We start from the raw sequence: 15,722 nt of genomic DNA on the forward strand, positions 1-15,722 counted from the left end.
GGCTTATTAGGCAATTTTGTCCCTTTTTTGGGAGCTTGAGAAAAAAAATAAATAAATAAGACTCGAACATGCAAAAATAAAAATAAATTAAAATAATAATAATAATAAATAAAATAAAATAAAATTTGAGGTTAGTGATTGTGTTGCGTGGCCATATAATGACAAAATGGTAGTGTGAACAGAATCAAAATTTATGAATATTTGACCTTTCAATTTAATAATTTTATTTATATTTAATATATTTAATATCTCCTTTAATTTTATTAAAGTGATGGGTTACTTTTTAAAAGTTTTTTTTTTATTTTTTTTTTAGTAAAATATAAATTTAGTTTTTGGTCCCTAAATTATTATAANCCTTTAATTTTATTAAAGTGATGGGTTACTTTTTAAAAGTTTTTTATTTTTTATTTATAGTAAAATATAAATTTAGTTTTTGGTCCCTAAATTATTATAAATTTATAATTTTATTAATTACCAGTTTAAAGATCGAGGGTTGAATTTTCCACCGAAAAAAAAAAAGGTTTATATTGACTAAATTATAAAAATTACTGATGCAATATTATTCTTGAAGGATACCACTCTTCGAGTACAAGCTCATTAGAGCTTTGGGTGAAAATTAGGTCATAGATTAGTGGAGTAAGGTTCAATTTTCCTCTCGAGTTACCATGTAACGACTCAAATATTACGTATAGTCGTTAATTTCACGGTTTAGAAACACGTCTGTTAGGGAGAAGTTTCCACATTCTTATAAGACTGTTCTCCTCTCCCATCAATGTAAGATCTCACAATCCGCCCCCCTTGGGTGCCAACAACACATCGCTCGATATCTGGCTCTGATACCATTTGTAATAGCCCAAGCCCATTACCTATCACAATTTTGAAACGCATCTATTGGGGAGAGGTTTCCACACCCTTATAAGAAGTACTTCGTTCCCCTGGAATCTCACATATCATCGTATCGTTCAAAGTCTCAATTTTTATCCAACATTCTAATGAGTTTTTACTCCGTTTTGAAACATCGTAATAATGCACCTATTTAAACATGTGACAAAATTCACAATTTAAAAATAAAAATTATAATTTACCCAAATAATACTTTTTGACGATCGATATTATAATTTACCCCATAGATGCCTATTTATTGTCCCTACATCAATATCTTTATTAATATTTAATATTGAATTCTTTTTATTCAAAAATAAAAAATAAAATATTTATAAATAAAAAATTATCATCTCTCTAACTTTTTCTTTGCCCATTAATTATTCAAGAAATGTGAAGCATGCAGCTCAAATATTTAATAACTCACCATATGTAACTAAGTATAATCACACGTGTCGTCAAATTCTCGTTAGAAACTTTATTTGAAACTATACTCAGATTTGATCTTGTATTATCGTTGTTTTCGATGATTTGTAGGTTATGAATCGATATTCTTGCATTCAGTAAATACGCTCACTAATTTTTATAATGTTTAATGGCATCTTCCAAATGGATTCGTTCGTCGAGCTTGCACTTTATATAGTGCGATGGAGTTTACGACGATACTTTGTGGTAGTTAGTGCTACAATTGATGTACATAGAGGTTAGTATACAAATTACGTGTTCATATATAAAAACCTTAGTACGTGCTCAGGGAGAGAAAATTCCAGAAGATACTGCACCTATTTATATCTGATGAAGTTCATCACAACGTTGGATACATGTCTCCTATTACTCAAACTCAATGGATCACAATATTATGTTTCTCGTGTCGATCCCTCATCTCAAGCTCACAGTGAGGCTGACCCTCATCATCATATGCTCGTGGGGACACAGAGAGCATGAACATTGGTTATACCCTAAAGAACCCGTAAACGAACCAAAAGAGCAACGTTGGATACATGTCTCCTATTACTCAAACTCAATGGATCACAATATTATGTTTTTCGTGTTGATCCCTCATCTCAAGCTCACAATGAGGCTAACCCCTCATCATCATCTGCTCGTGGGGACACAGAGAGCATGAACATTAGTTATACCCTAAAGAACCCGTAAAGCAACCAAAAGAGCAAGATTAGGCACCATCTGTAAGTCGTCGTTGACAACCACTTCCTAATTTTTGTATTAATAAATAAAATTAAAAAGAAATTAAAATTTAAAAAATATATATAGTTATGAAATTATTAAATTAAAAACTAAATTAATAATTTAAAACATATCATTTATGATAAAAATGGAAAACTTATTTATTAATTAATTAATTAATTAATTAATGCATTCTCATCTCAACACAATATTTCAATAATAAATTTAAAAAAAAGTACAATATTATATATATATATATATATATATATATATATATATAAAATAAAAAATAATTAAAAGAAATCCGGAAAGTTCTTGTTGACTCAACGCTCCATATTTCTTCCATTTTTCTGTTTTTGTTTGTTTTTGTTGTTTGTGAGTGTTTATGTTCCTCAAAAACAGAGGTTTTCCCCTTTTTCTTTTCGTTTTTGATTTTGGTTTCTGAATTTGTGAGTACATATTCTGAGAATCTTGTTCAACCTCTCCATTATTTTGCTCTGTTTTCTCTCTTTCTCTCTCTACCTTTGTGCTTTCTTCTGTTACTTTGGATTCCCACCCACTGCAAGTTGAACACAAACTGAACCACCAAAGTTCTTACAACTTTTTTATTTTTCTTCTTTTTTATCGTCATGTGTGTGACGGATGCAGAGCAGGTTGGGACTGAGAGGCCAAATTCTGGGGTTAATAATACCATGCCTTGGCCGTTGCATTGTGATTTTTTGCAGAATCAGATGGGGAATCCTGATAAGCAGCCTGCTCTCATTGGAACTAGCGATCGAACCCGCTCTGGGAATTCTTTTCCTGTATGAATTTCGCTTCCTTCTCTCTCAATTTCTAGGGTTTTTTTTTCTCTTCTTTCCTGGTGGATTTCTGTTAGATTCGTACTGGGTTTTCCTCTTTCTTGTTGGATCTTTGATTACATTTGCGATAAATTTGTTCTGTTGTTCTTCTTTTATCGAATTCTCTGATGGGTACCATGAATTAGGTTCTTAACTGAATGTAGCTGATAATCCATGTGTTTGGACACTTTTTTCCCCCTTTTTTCTGTGTGTTTGGGGGTGCGTATGAACTGCTGGTGGGTTTAAATTCAGCTCTGTGTTAATTTGATCTAGTGGTTTCTTTTCTGGTTCTATCCGGATTTGCTAATTCCAAATCTGTTTGTTAATATTCAAATATAGTTTAGTTTTTTCCCCTTCACTGTAATTGATTTGAAAGTACTTGAGTTTCAGGAACAGCTACTTTTTGTCGTTAATGTGCTTCTTAAAAGATTCTGATACTTTGGTCCTTTTATGTTTTAATTGTGGTTTTCATAGTCTAGAAAAAGGGTTCTTGTTTGCGTAGCTTGTACAATTTTTACTTTAATTTATGGTCCCTGGAGATGGACCAAAAGAAAAGGACAAGGGGAGAAAAACCAATAAGAACTGTTCTATTCATGATTACTACTTCATGGTAGTAGGATCTTTTTGTTGAACTGTTTGTTGAATTTTTTTCTGCAACTTTGACTACGAGTTCGTTTGTCTTGTAATCCATTGAGATTTACGTGCCGTATTTAAAGGTAGACTACACCAACCGATAGCACCTTTGAGCAGTTGGATTGCCTGTGGTCTCCCTTATATGAACGAAGGCTAACTCTAGAATGTTAAGTCTTGTTAGTTGATATGGATCCAGACTGACTAAAACTTCCCTGAAATTGAATACTTGTATGGCTTGATTGATCTGAACCGATAGATTTTTCGAAAATCACGTCTGTTGTTCGCTTTGGTTCTTCATTAGTTGTTAATCTGGCTTCTTGAAGAGCTTTCGTTTTTTATGTTCAGTTGATGTGGTTGTGTGGAAGAATTGTTCTTGTAGAGAGTGGGAATGATTCATCCGACTGTCGAACTAAATATGTCCTTCTAGTTTCTTCAAATTTATGTATTGACTTTACGTAACTCCCAACTTGTTGATTTTTCCTTTCTTTTGGTTTATGTAGCTAGAAAGCATTTCCGAGGATGCTGCATTTATAGATCGGAAAGACAACCCATCTACTTTTGTTCCGGCGCTTAGATCAGGAGAATGGTCTGATATCGGAAAGCGTCCTTATATGGAGGACACTCATGTATGCATTCATGACATGGCTAAGAAGTTCGGCTGTAGTTTTCTCAACGAGGAAGCTGTCTCCTTCTACGGGGTAAGTTCAAGTATATATTTTGTGTACTGCAGTTACAGTTGAGATTAAATGAACTATTGTGTTAGAGCAGAGTAGAACTGTTATTTCCTGAGGTTTATACTCTGATTTGAGAGTTTCCTCTGTGATTTCTAGTGAATAATTCTCATTTGAGATGAGAAACTGACAGAATCTGAACTTTAATTCTATCCATGGATATAACAGCCTTTTGTCATTAGTTCAGCTAGGATTTGAGCATAGGAGTTGGTTGAGAATGTTCGTGAATGATCTAAATAAGGAGAAATTTGAATCTATGCCAGATTTTTTTGTTGGATACTAGGGAGGAATCATAATCTTTGGATTTCTTCGTAGAGCTTGTTTTGACCGTTCTTGTAATAGCCCAAGCCCACCGCTAGGGGCTTGGTCTCTTACAAATGGGATCATAGTCAAACACTGGGCGGTGTGCCAGCGAGGACGCTGGGCCCTGAAAGGGGTGGATTGTGAGATCTCACATCAATTGGAAAGAGGAACGAGTGCTAGTGAGGACGCTGGGTCTCGAAGGGGTGTGGATTATGCCCACATCGGTTGGAGAGGGGAACGAAGCATTCTTTATAAGTGTGTGGAAACCTCTCCCTAACAGACGCGTTTTAAAAACCTTGAGGGGAAGCCCGAAAGGGAAAGCCCAATATCTGCTAGCGGTGGGATTTGGCTGTTATAGTTCTCCTCTTAACCATAAAACAAACTGCATTTAGTTAGACCATGTTTTTTTAGTGGTATCTGAGCCACATTGGTTGGGGAGGAGAACAAAACACCCTTTATAAGGATGTGAAAACCTTCCCCTAGCATACGCGTTTTAAAGTCTTGAGGTGAAGCTCGAAAGGGAAAGCCCAAAGAGGGCAATATCTACTAGCGGTGGATCAGGGCCGTTACAAGTTGAGTGTGTGTGACGAGCTAGGGTGCTTAAGACTTGCATCGAGTAGTTGCAGGCCTATATTGTGTGAGAATCTAACAAGATGTCTAAAAACGTACATGTCCAACCAGAAATCTACCTGAGCCATGCACTTTTGAGCTTTATACGGTAGAGACTGTCCATCCCTGGGTGAGATGCAAATAGGCAACGTGGTGGAGGCTATTGATCAGGTGGGGGTGTATCGTAAGGCACCGTTGTGGAGGCCACGTCCAATAGGATCTTATCAACATCAAATACTCCATATATAGCACTTAACGGTCGTCAAATTGACAACAATTGTTTAAACGTACTTCAAATCTTCCAACATTTTTTTGCACAAGAATACCACTTGAGAGTTGAGACCCAAAACCATATACGTTAAATTTTGGACAAAGTTTAGGAAATGAGTGTTTTTGTAACAGCTCAAGCCCACCGCTAGCAGATATTGTCCTCTTTAGGCTTTCTCTTTCGGGCTTTCCCTCAAGGTTCTAAAACACGTATGGTTGGGAGAGGTTTCCACACCCTTATAAGCAATACTTGTTCTCCTCTTCAACCGACGTGGGATCTCACAGTCCACTTCCCTTGGGGGCCAGTATCCTTGTTAGTACACTGCTCGGTGTCTGGCTCTGATACCATTAGTAACAGCCCAAGCCCACCACTAGCAGATGTTCTCTTTAGGCTTTTCCTTCCAAGCTTCTTCTGAAGGTTTTAAAACGTGTCTAGTAGGGAGAGGTTTTCAACCCTTATAGGCAATGTTTCGTTCTCCTCTCCAACCGGTGTGGGGTCTCACAATCCACCCCCCTTGGGGGCCAGCGTTCTCGTTGGCACACCAGCCGGTGTCTGGCTCTCTGATATCATTAGTAACAGCCCAAACCCACCGCTTGTTCTCTTTGGGTTTTCCCTTCTGTGCTTCTTCTCAAGGTTTTAAAACACGTCTGGTAGGGAGAGATTTCAACACCCTTATAAGCAATGCTTCGTTCTCCTCTCCCAACGATGTGGGATCTCACAATTTCTTTCTTTTTAATAAAAAAGAAATCAAGCAGTCATTCCCTACTTTCCACTTTGAGGACAAGGCATTATGTTTCGATGGGTAGCATCGGTAAGCCGTGGTCTGTTCAACATATGCTGGACATAGGAAGAAGGAACAGATCAAGGAATATATGTGTTAATTACTTTTAGCCAATGCAAGTTGCACCGGTAGGGAAGCATTTGGCTTGTGGGGTTCAATAGTATTATTGCCATTGTTCAGTAAGGAATAGGGTAAGGGAAGGCCTGAGATTCCTGAGATTGCTGAGATTGTATATGGATGGTGTAAATAGAGATAGTGTAACTGCAAGGGAGAGGTTTCCACACCCTTATAAGGAATATTTCGTTCTCCTCCTCAACCAATGTGGGATCTCAAAATTCACTCCCCTTCAGGGCCCAGCGTCCTCGCTAGCGCTCATTCCCTTCTCCAACTGATATGGGATCTCACAGATGGCTACTTTAAACAAGACTCAATATGGCTGCTGTAATTGGAGTCAACCAAGCTCTCAGGTCTATTGGTAGAGCTAGTTTCTGTAGCTCATCTCTAGCCATATACAGAAACATATACATTTGTTTAGACCTAGTCCTATCTGCAAGGTTTGTATTTGTACCAAAAAAGGTGCTGGCACCTGAGTTCATTGTATCAAGCCCCTCCTCTTGAGAGTGGATTTCAGACTGAATAATATATCAAGATATTAGATCTAGGCTCTGTGCTTTGTTAAAAACCATATGAGTAGAAACTTCTGATATTCAGCTTGTCATAAATAATTGGCTTTGCTTGAACAAATAGGTATTCGACGGTCATGGAGGAAAAGGCGCCGCACAATTTGTTCGTGACCACTTGCCGAGAGTCATTGTTGAAGATTCTGACTTTCCTTTAGAGCTCGAAAAGGTGGTTACAAGATCATTTATGGAGACTGATGCAGCTTTTGCTAGATCTTGCACTCTTGAAACATCTCTGTCTTCTGGCACAACTGCACTCACTGCAATGATATTCGGAAGGTAATCACTTGCTTCATCAGAATTTAGATTTTCGGTACTTGCGAAGCTCGTAGTTTTCTTGCCAAATGTCTTTTTGGGCAGTCTCCTGAGATACAAAGCTTTTGGTCTTCTGGTTTTTATATTTGTCATCATTTCAAACAGGTCTTTGCTCGTAGCAAACGCTGGCGATTGCCGAGCAGTACTGTCAAGACAAGGACGTGCAATAGAAATGTCAAAAGACCACAGACCATGCTGCACAAAAGAAAGAAAGCGAGTCGAGGCCTTGGGTGGATTCATTGATGACGATTATCTAAACGGCCTGCTCGGGGTTACACGTGCTATAGGAGATTGGCATCTTGAAGGAATGAAGGAAACAAGTGAAAAAGGTGGACCATTAAGTGCCGAACCAGAACTAAGATTAATGACATTGACAAAAGAGCACGAGTTCTTGATCATCGGTAGTGATGGAATATGGGACGTCTTCACAAGCCAGAATGCTGTCGATTTTGCTCGGAGGAGGCTCCAAGATCACAATGATGCAAAAGTTTGCTGCAAGGAAATAGTAGAGGAAGCCATAAAGAGAGGAGCAACAGACAATCTAACAGTAGTTTTGGTTAGCTTTCACTTGGAGCCTCCACCACCTGTAGTTTTCCAGAGGCCAAGATTTAGAAGAAGCATATCTGCAGAGGCACTTCAGAACCTCAAGTTTCATCTAGAAGGATAGACAATTAAGACATTCTTTGTTGTTAATTGGCCAGAGGTTTGATACTAAACCAATGGATTAGAGTTTGTTGTTGTGTACACAATGAGCTTTCATGGGGTAGAAAGTTTCAGCTCTTCATTGTGTCATTTTATTGAGCTTATTTTGGGTGATGCCTCATGAAACAGAATGGAAATTAGGATCTTAAACAAAAAATTTTGGAACTGTATAATTACACTTCCTTTTCTTGATTGTTACCAAATTGATGGTTATATGTCCCTGCATCTTGTCTCTACTTTGTTTTCTTTTGCTGGTTACCAAAAAAACCACCAAGGAAGAACCTGCAAAAGGATTATAGAAATCAAAATGAACTAGTTTTAAGAATGAGCTTAGCACGTTATCGATAATGATCCTACCATGGATTCAATTTCATTGCAGTCGAAAAAGAAACCGAAATTAAACCACTTTTAAGAATCAAAATAGGATTTCAAGAGATCCCTCCGAATCGAAAATCGGATTTCTAATTTGGTCTAATACCTACAAAACATGAATATATCACCAAGTAATCTCAACATGTAAATGCAACCAAATTTTCTTTCCTCGTTTCACATTACATAGTTAAGGCATACTCTAAACATCACAAGTAAAAATTGCTAAAATATATATTCAGCTTCTATGTCCCTCAGAATTAGCAGACAGGTGAGCACCAGGGCATTTCTCTGAAGATAAGAACGATAAATCTCAGGCTGCCTGCCTCGCTCCTGTGAGAATAATGGTTGTTGACTCGAGGCAGGATGTTGGGGGAAAGTGAAGAGAAAAAACTATGGTACAACACTTGGGTTTCACCAACAAAACAGGTCAAACCATGCTTGGATGAAGTCTGCAACTGGTACAATATTTGTTGGTTTGTATCAACCAACCTGAGCTTCAATTATATCATTTGTTGATGAAGATCGGCGGCTTGCTGAGCCAGCTCGACCATCATGGCCTCGTCGAAGAACTTGTTTATGCTCACATCCTCGCTCATTCCCTGCAAATCCCAGTACAGCTAACATATTAAGGCAAGAACTCTCTGTTTTCATTTTCTTCAAGCTATAGGAAATAACCATCAAGATAAGCAAGACAAAGAAAGCAATTTTTTTAAGGAATACAGGAAAAAAAGAACGGTTTTCTGTGTCACAATGAGGTACGGCAAAAAAATTAGCAAATGTATTCTTTTTTTAATCCCGGAGTGGTTGGGTCAACTTACGCACAACTCAACTATTCTCACGAGACAAACATTTGACCCTAATACATTTAGTTGTCAAAAAAATTTTACACGATATTAAATCCTAGGTAGGGTATACCTTTAACATCAACACATCCAATAAAGTTGATTGTTTTTGTTAAGACTCTATGCAGCCAACATTATTCTTTTTTAAATCATGCAGCTTCTTCGATGTAAGATATTTCTAGGCAATTGTTAGAGAAAATTCTTAGGCATTAAACCAGTTTCGGGAAATAAAACATGTAATTACGAAGACACGTGTGAATTTCAAGTTTTGAAGTTCGGTTAGTGTGCAAAGAGCAATATAAAGCCATGCATGCATAGCATACAACAGCACTTGTATGCGAGAAAAGATTGTGAACAAAAATTAGCAGAAGGTCTAACCTTTCTACGCCTTGTCTTCACCATGAATTCACGAGCAAGGTGTTGTATTGGTGCTGGCTCAAGAGGTCGCAAAACAATGCTCTTATCAAGGGGATCACCAGGAACGATGGCCCAATGGTCAAACACGGAGAGACAAAAAGCTTGGCCTTGTGTGTGATACCGCAAGTCCGTTTCAAAGCCAAAAGATTCTATAACAGGTAAAAATGCCTGAAAAGCAGTAAAAGGTAAAACAAACAATTAAGTCAATCATGCCTTCATATACTATAAACTTACTCATGAAAATAAAACCCCATTGACCAGATCGAAAATCTATGACAGTGAAATGAACAAGGGTGTCTCAACTATAGAGAGCAGTTTGTCACTACTCTGATTCAATGCAGTAAGTCCACTACAGTCGACAGGTAAACATCCAATAATATTGAATGTAATTATCATGACCCATAACATTTGAGTTAAAGAGGAAGAAATGTTTAGTCATTAAACCTTGACGATGTAAGCTGGAGTCCCTGGTTGAGCAACATCAGCTGTAACATGTCCACGCCTTCGGGACAGAACAGTATAGATTGCAGAGACACAATCAATTGGTGTTTGTATCTGCAATGAAATAATAAGGAAATTACTCCAAACATCAATAGATGAGTTGTAATGCTGGGACAAAATGCTTTAGATTTGGATTCAACTTAGAAGCACTCTTCAAAAAAGTCAAAAACACCAAAAGTATTTTCCAAAGAAACCAATATTACTTCTTTTTTAGTGACTTTGGCAAATGTGAAATGAGGGATAACACCTAGAATTATTTTATGGCCATTCATATTGTGGTTGCTCCTCTTCCCCTCCCCCAAACCCTTGGATGCATGGTGGAATCATAATTTGTAGTTTCTCTCTCCTAAATCTAAAAGTAAATTGGCTAGGCACAGTGTACCAGTCTCGTAGAATAATTCTCTTGGTATTGTATTTTATCAAGTATTTTCTACTAACAATTTATTCACAATACCAGCTTCCTTTTAACTAATTAACCTCGACTCTCCACATGCTCTCTCTCACCAACATTTTTCTCGGGCATATTTTTTTTTAGTTGTATTTCTTTTACTAATTAACCTCTACTTTATTTTACCTACTACTAACTAACCTTAACTTTCTTTTACTAATTAACCACTAATCTCCACACACTCTCCCTCACTTCCCTCCGCACTTCTCACCAACTTCTCTCTCGGGCATATTTTCTTTTAGTAGTCTTTCCTTTTACACATTTTTCTTGCAGTTCTTATTACCCACACAATTTCACTTAGAAATATATCTTTACATATTTATTCTCTCTCTCCAATTCTCCAAACAAGAAAGTGGTTGATTAAGCACTTTTTGTTGAAGCAATTATGAGAGTGGTTTTAATAAAATACCTCTCAAAAGCACCCCAAACACACCCTGAGAAAGCCTCATCCCGAACATTTAGAAATCTCATCACCACTAAAGAGTTAGCGAAAAAAAAATTTGACTGTATAAAATAAGAAAGTGTTACCTCAACATAGTATACTGGTTCCATAAGTCGTGGGGTTGCCATAAGAAAAGATGAATAGGCCACACGTCGAGCTGTGGGAATGATCTGACCAGACCCACGATGCAATGGCTCAGGTGCAATTCTTGCATCAACGATTTTGAACTTTACATTTCTAATGGGTTCATCACAAAGTGGTCCTTCTCTAGCCCCCCATTGAAACCTGTTTAAAGTAAACGGTTTACAATGGGGAAAAGGGGCAAAAAGCAAGAAAATTGAAAAAAACAAATAAATAAAAAGGGCTAAGCCCCTGGGTCCCCCTCCTCCTCCCCCAGAAAAGAGAAAGAGAGAGACATCAAGATAGTTTACCCTTGAACAATGGAATCCTTGACGGCATTGAGCAAATTCTTGTCTACTTCAGAAGAGAGCGTATCATCTAATAGAATGTTAGGTCCCTGAAAGTTTATTAAAAGTTTAAACATCAAGAACAAAATGAAGTACAAACACATGCTGCCTATCAAATTCTTAAACTTTATATCATAGAAGATGCTAAAATTAATGTCTAATGAAGGATAAGTCTAATGAAAAACTATACTTCAAATAAAGTCAATCTGCAGTGAAAAATTACCAGTTTCAATTTTACCCTTCGACAAGGAAGCCTCAACTTATGTGTACATTTAGAGGATATATATTTGAGTAAAGAGATTACGAGCTACAAAAGTTACCTGCTTATCTGGGCCAAATGCCCATATGGACCTTGCAGCCAGCAAATCCCACTCATATTTTGTCTGGAAGAAATCCCCGAGTTTCTTTCTTGACCAATCAAGACTTACTACACTATTCTCAATGTCTTCTGCAAGTCCTCTCTCCAATGGCTCTGCGATCTAGAGAAAAAATTGAAGTACCACATCACATTTCAAGAATTTAAAAGCTCCCGAATAAACAAAAACAGCCAATTTTGAAAATTGCCTACCATGGTTATTTTATTCTTCTTGTTAGGAGTCTCAGCAAAACATTTCATCGAAGAAGACTCTACAACTGTTTCACAAAATGAGACGACCGGATCGGCTACCTATGTAATGGGTTACAGAGAATATCCATCAGAGAAGAACAAAGAAAAAAAAAGGGGGGGAACAAGAAGAGGGACAATTGAATCAAAGAATACCTTAACCTCTACTTCCGAATAGAGCTCTCTAAGATCCTTCATAATTGAATCCAAGTACAGCTCTCCTGTGCCTAAAATGGTATGCTCACCTGATTCCTCAACTTTAGTTATTGCCAGAGGATAACTTTTGCTGATCTTCCGAAGACCCTCTACCATCTTTGGTAACTCACTTGGATTTAGAGGCTCTGTAGCTGTTTTCACCACAGGAAGGGTATTGAATTGAAGTGGTCGGAATATGTAAACGTCCTCATCGTAATCTACATTAGACAGAGTTGCAGTTTTCATAATAGATGCATCCACTCCCTCAATGAGAACCCAAGATCCAGGAGGAGCCTCAGCAATGGGAATCCTGTCTCGAGCTTGATAAAGCCATAATTTTGTTACTTCCTTCACTGTCATATCTTCCTCATCCTCTGGTGAATAGCCTTCACCCAATACCCGAACAGTCTGCCCCGTTTGAATCTTACCACTATAAACCCTACCAAATGCATCAAAGACACTGCAGTCTGACTTGGGATATAGTTTGGTGACATTGACCATTAAAGGCCCAGAAGGATCGCATTCCTTCATTGCTTTGTATATCACAGAGTCTTTAGGCCCAGTATAAATATGATCAACCTTCCGAGAAGAAGAATCCCTGGGAGAAGGTATGTGCTGAACAAGCATGTCAGTGAATCCTGAAGCTCCACCAAAAACTGAACTACAAGCCAGTCTCAGCAAAGGCCTGACATTCAACTTGTAAGCTGCATTGCTAAGAGTAACACCAAGCTCTGAAAGAGTAGTCTCAACACTTTTCCTATGTTCACCAATGACTTGACTATATATTTTGTATAGTGGCTCTAGCACAAATTGGACAAATGACCTTTCCCCTCCACTTGCAGGTGGTTTTTTCTTGAATCCTCTGGTATCAGAATGAAAATAGTAGTCTCCCCAAAGACGCGATGCAAACTTATCAGCATCAAAAGGGATTCCATGAAGTTTGACATATAACTTTGCGAATGATTGCAAAGTAAATGACCATCCTGCAGTAGCACTAGCAAAACACACGTTTCCAGCTGCTGGGTCAATGACTTGGACATTTCCAGCAGTAGATGAGGCAGCAGATATATAGTTATTAATAACTTCTAACGTATGCCTTAATTTATAGTATGCATCCCTTGGGGGCAATTTGAGTTCTGTAATCAGCTTGTCAACCTAGATACAAATACTGCATTAGTATAAAACAAACATGTGGTGTTTGAAGGGATCCAACTTTCAAAAATCTAATAGGAACTTAAAAGGAGTCCAGTAGGCTAACCTTGTTAATTACAACAACAATGGGCAATCGCTCCTGAATTGCATGGCGCATAGCCCTCTCTGTATTGACCTGTAGGTTGTAGAGTACATTCTCATTAATGAATCTATTATCCCATCCTCAGCACTCTCTCCATAAGACAACAATATCAGTAATTTCATAATATAAATAGTTAGTACATGCAAGGAATATCGAACAACCCACACTGTTTATATGGTTAAATATTGCAGTAAAATGATTGCGGAAATCCTAAACCTATGCAAAGAGCATTAAGTCCTCCTCCATTAATGCTAAAATGAGGTGCCCCAGCCACAGGTAAAAGTAAATTGGGATATGAAATGATGCTTAAACCACTAAGAAAATAAAAGGGAAATTTGCTAATTCCCTCGCAACTACTGATTATGCAAAAAAATCTAAAAGTCAGCATATAAAGCTAAAAGTAAATAAAAAAAACTACAATCGGGACTTATTTACTTACCATAACTCCTTCAGCAGCATCGACAATCAACACTGCACCATCAGCCAGTCTAAGAGCAGCAGTCATTTCATCAGAAAAATTGGTATGGCCAGGGGTGTCCATTATATTGCAAAGGTATGATTTTGAATTGCCGTCCTCGAGGACTAGTGACATAGGAACTGCCTTAATTGATATTCCTCTCTCCTGCTCGTCAATCCTTGTATCTGTGTACCTCAGATGTTTCTCACCTTTAATATCAAATGTTGACATGTGATGTGTTTGCTCAACCAACATATCCATGAAAACTGTCTTTCCATGATGCAAGTGGCCTACAAGTGCAACATTGCGAACCAATGTTGGATTGGACATGAGACCCACCAGAAATTGGTTTGAAACGTAAGTGCTAGAATCTTTTACCCCAACCTCAAACTTTATATTTCTAACAGGCTTAATGATTGGTTGCTCAAGTGGTAGTTCATCTTCATCCATAACCAATGTTTCAACATCATCACCATAAACCTCTTCTGCAGTTGGATAATACTTTTTGTCCTCAGCAAGGACAATCTGGTTATCCATATCGACGTCATTAGACGTTGTAATCCAACCATTTGTAGCACCACCTGCATCTTCACCATCTGATGCACCTTCATCATCGTCAGGCTTCTCCATAAGGTCTTCATCTTCATCTTCTATGTCACTATCCTTATCAGAATCAATTTCCGGCCCTATGTAGTTTCCAAATTCATCATACAAGCTATCATCCATCCTTAGTATTCTCAAAGCTGCAATATTACATGAGAAAGTAACTTCATGATACAATCTATTTAACTAAAAAGGCTTGGAATTCGATAATGTAGTTACTAAATACAGTCTGGGATTGATGCCTATTTTTTTATACATTTGAGAGGGAAATAATCAACAAGCAGAAAGACAGAACTTCCCTTACTTTTTTATACAAGAAACACTTTCCGTTGATATGATGAAAAGTTGCATAATGTATTATCAATCAAGCCAAAACTAAAAGATCAGCCACTCCAGTAAAGAACAGTGAATTAGGGCTTTTTAAGGGTTGTGGCAGGTACTCCAAACTCCCCGTTCCCTCCACCGCACTCTCTCCTTCTCTCTCCTACTCTCTCCCAGCCCTTTCATTTTATTCTCTCCAGTCACCTAAACCCTAAACCCTAAACTAATTTCCAAACTATACACCCAATAAACTCTCTAATCCTCCTAATGACACCAAAATTGAAACCCACACTACATCATTAAGAAAATTAAAAAAAAAAAAAAAACCATGAAATTAGCGGGAAATGCAACTATATCAATAAACATTAGGAACGGGAAATACATCTGTTCTTCTAACACTGAAAGACAGAGTGAAATGGGCTCTCATATCCTCCCAGTATTCAGAAAATTTCCAGTTCATTCCATTAGCTCAAAAAGAAGAAATAAAGCGAAGTAGGTTTGGATTCGTGCAAATCGAACTATGCTTACCACGAATCAATAGAAATTCAACTCAGAACCGGAAAACATCAGTAAAACTTACCTCAAAGACAGAGAAAGCTTCTCCAAAACAACTATGGTGCGTACGGTAGACCGAATGCTGAAAGAAGGGTACTGAAACGGGAGGGAGAGGGTTTATCGAGCAATTTCGAAGTTATTTGTCTGAAAAATAAAATAAAATAAAATAAATTGGGCTGGGCTGGGCTGGGCTGGTCTGCGCTGGGCTGGCCTGGGCCGAATTGAAGAAAGAAAAAAATGGGCTGGGCCATCTGGGAAAGATAGATAGAGAAGGAG

At 37.8% G+C, this 15,722-nt stretch overlaps 2 protein-coding genes across 2 annotated transcripts; one reads left to right on the forward strand and one right to left on the reverse strand.

Moving 5' to 3' along the window:
* The first annotated feature begins 2,419 nt into the window (after positions 1–2,419).
* On the forward strand, positions 2,420–8,147 carry LOC111806149 (probable protein phosphatase 2C 27). Its single transcript, XM_023691517.1, has 4 exons — positions 2,420–2,870; positions 4,040–4,237; positions 6,979–7,190; positions 7,332–8,147. The coding sequence occupies exons 1-4, from the start codon at positions 2,697–2,699 to the stop codon at positions 7,891–7,893; spliced, it is 1,146 nt and encodes a 381-aa protein (XP_023547285.1). The 5' UTR covers positions 2,420–2,696; the 3' UTR covers positions 7,894–8,147.
* A 168-nt stretch (positions 8,148–8,315) lies between these two features.
* On the reverse strand, positions 8,316–15,576 carry LOC111805313 (110 kDa U5 small nuclear ribonucleoprotein component CLO). Its single transcript, XM_023690321.1, has 11 exons — positions 15,472–15,576; positions 13,950–14,710; positions 13,475–13,543; positions 12,178–13,371; positions 11,986–12,084; positions 11,738–11,896; positions 11,382–11,467; positions 11,037–11,235; positions 10,004–10,114; positions 9,521–9,727; positions 8,316–8,899 (listed from the first exon to the last, which is right to left on the reverse strand). Exons 2-11 carry the CDS (start codon positions 14,691–14,693, stop codon positions 8,801–8,803), a joined length of 2,967 nt encoding a protein of 988 aa, XP_023546089.1. The 5' UTR covers positions 14,694–14,710; positions 15,472–15,576; the 3' UTR covers positions 8,316–8,800.
* Between the last annotated feature and the right edge of the window lie 146 nt (positions 15,577–15,722).

Source organism: Cucurbita pepo, chromosome LG11 (assembly GCF_002806865.2).
Source record: "Cucurbita pepo subsp. pepo cultivar mu-cu-16 chromosome LG11, ASM280686v2, whole genome shotgun sequence".
NCBI lineage: Eukaryota > Viridiplantae > Streptophyta > Magnoliopsida > Cucurbitales > Cucurbitaceae > Cucurbita > Cucurbita pepo.

Excerpts from the sequence above, each read along its gene's own strand:
- LOC111805313 (XM_023690321.1), bottom strand. The coding sequence starts at position 14,693 with ATGGATGATAGCTTGTATGATGAATTTGGAAACTACATAGGGCCGGAA. Across the intron at positions 11,897-11,985 it reads AGAAGAATAAAATAACCATG|ATCGCAGAGCCATTGGAGAG; the intron begins GTAGGCAATTTT and ends TTTTTTCTCTAG. Across the intron at positions 10,115-11,036 it reads AACCAGTATACTATGTTGAG|ATACAAACACCAATTGATTG; the intron begins GTAACACTTTCT and ends ATTTCATTGCAG.
- LOC111806149 (XM_023691517.1), top strand. The coding sequence starts at position 2,697 with ATGTGTGTGACGGATGCAGAGCAGGTTGGGACTGAGAGGCCAAATTCT. Across the intron at positions 2,871-4,039 it reads GCTCTGGGAATTCTTTTCCT|CTAGAAAGCATTTCCGAGGA; the intron begins GTATGAATTTCG and ends TGGTTTATGTAG. Across the intron at positions 4,238-6,978 it reads AAGCTGTCTCCTTCTACGGG|GTATTCGACGGTCATGGAGG; the intron begins GTAAGTTCAAGT and ends TTGAACAAATAG.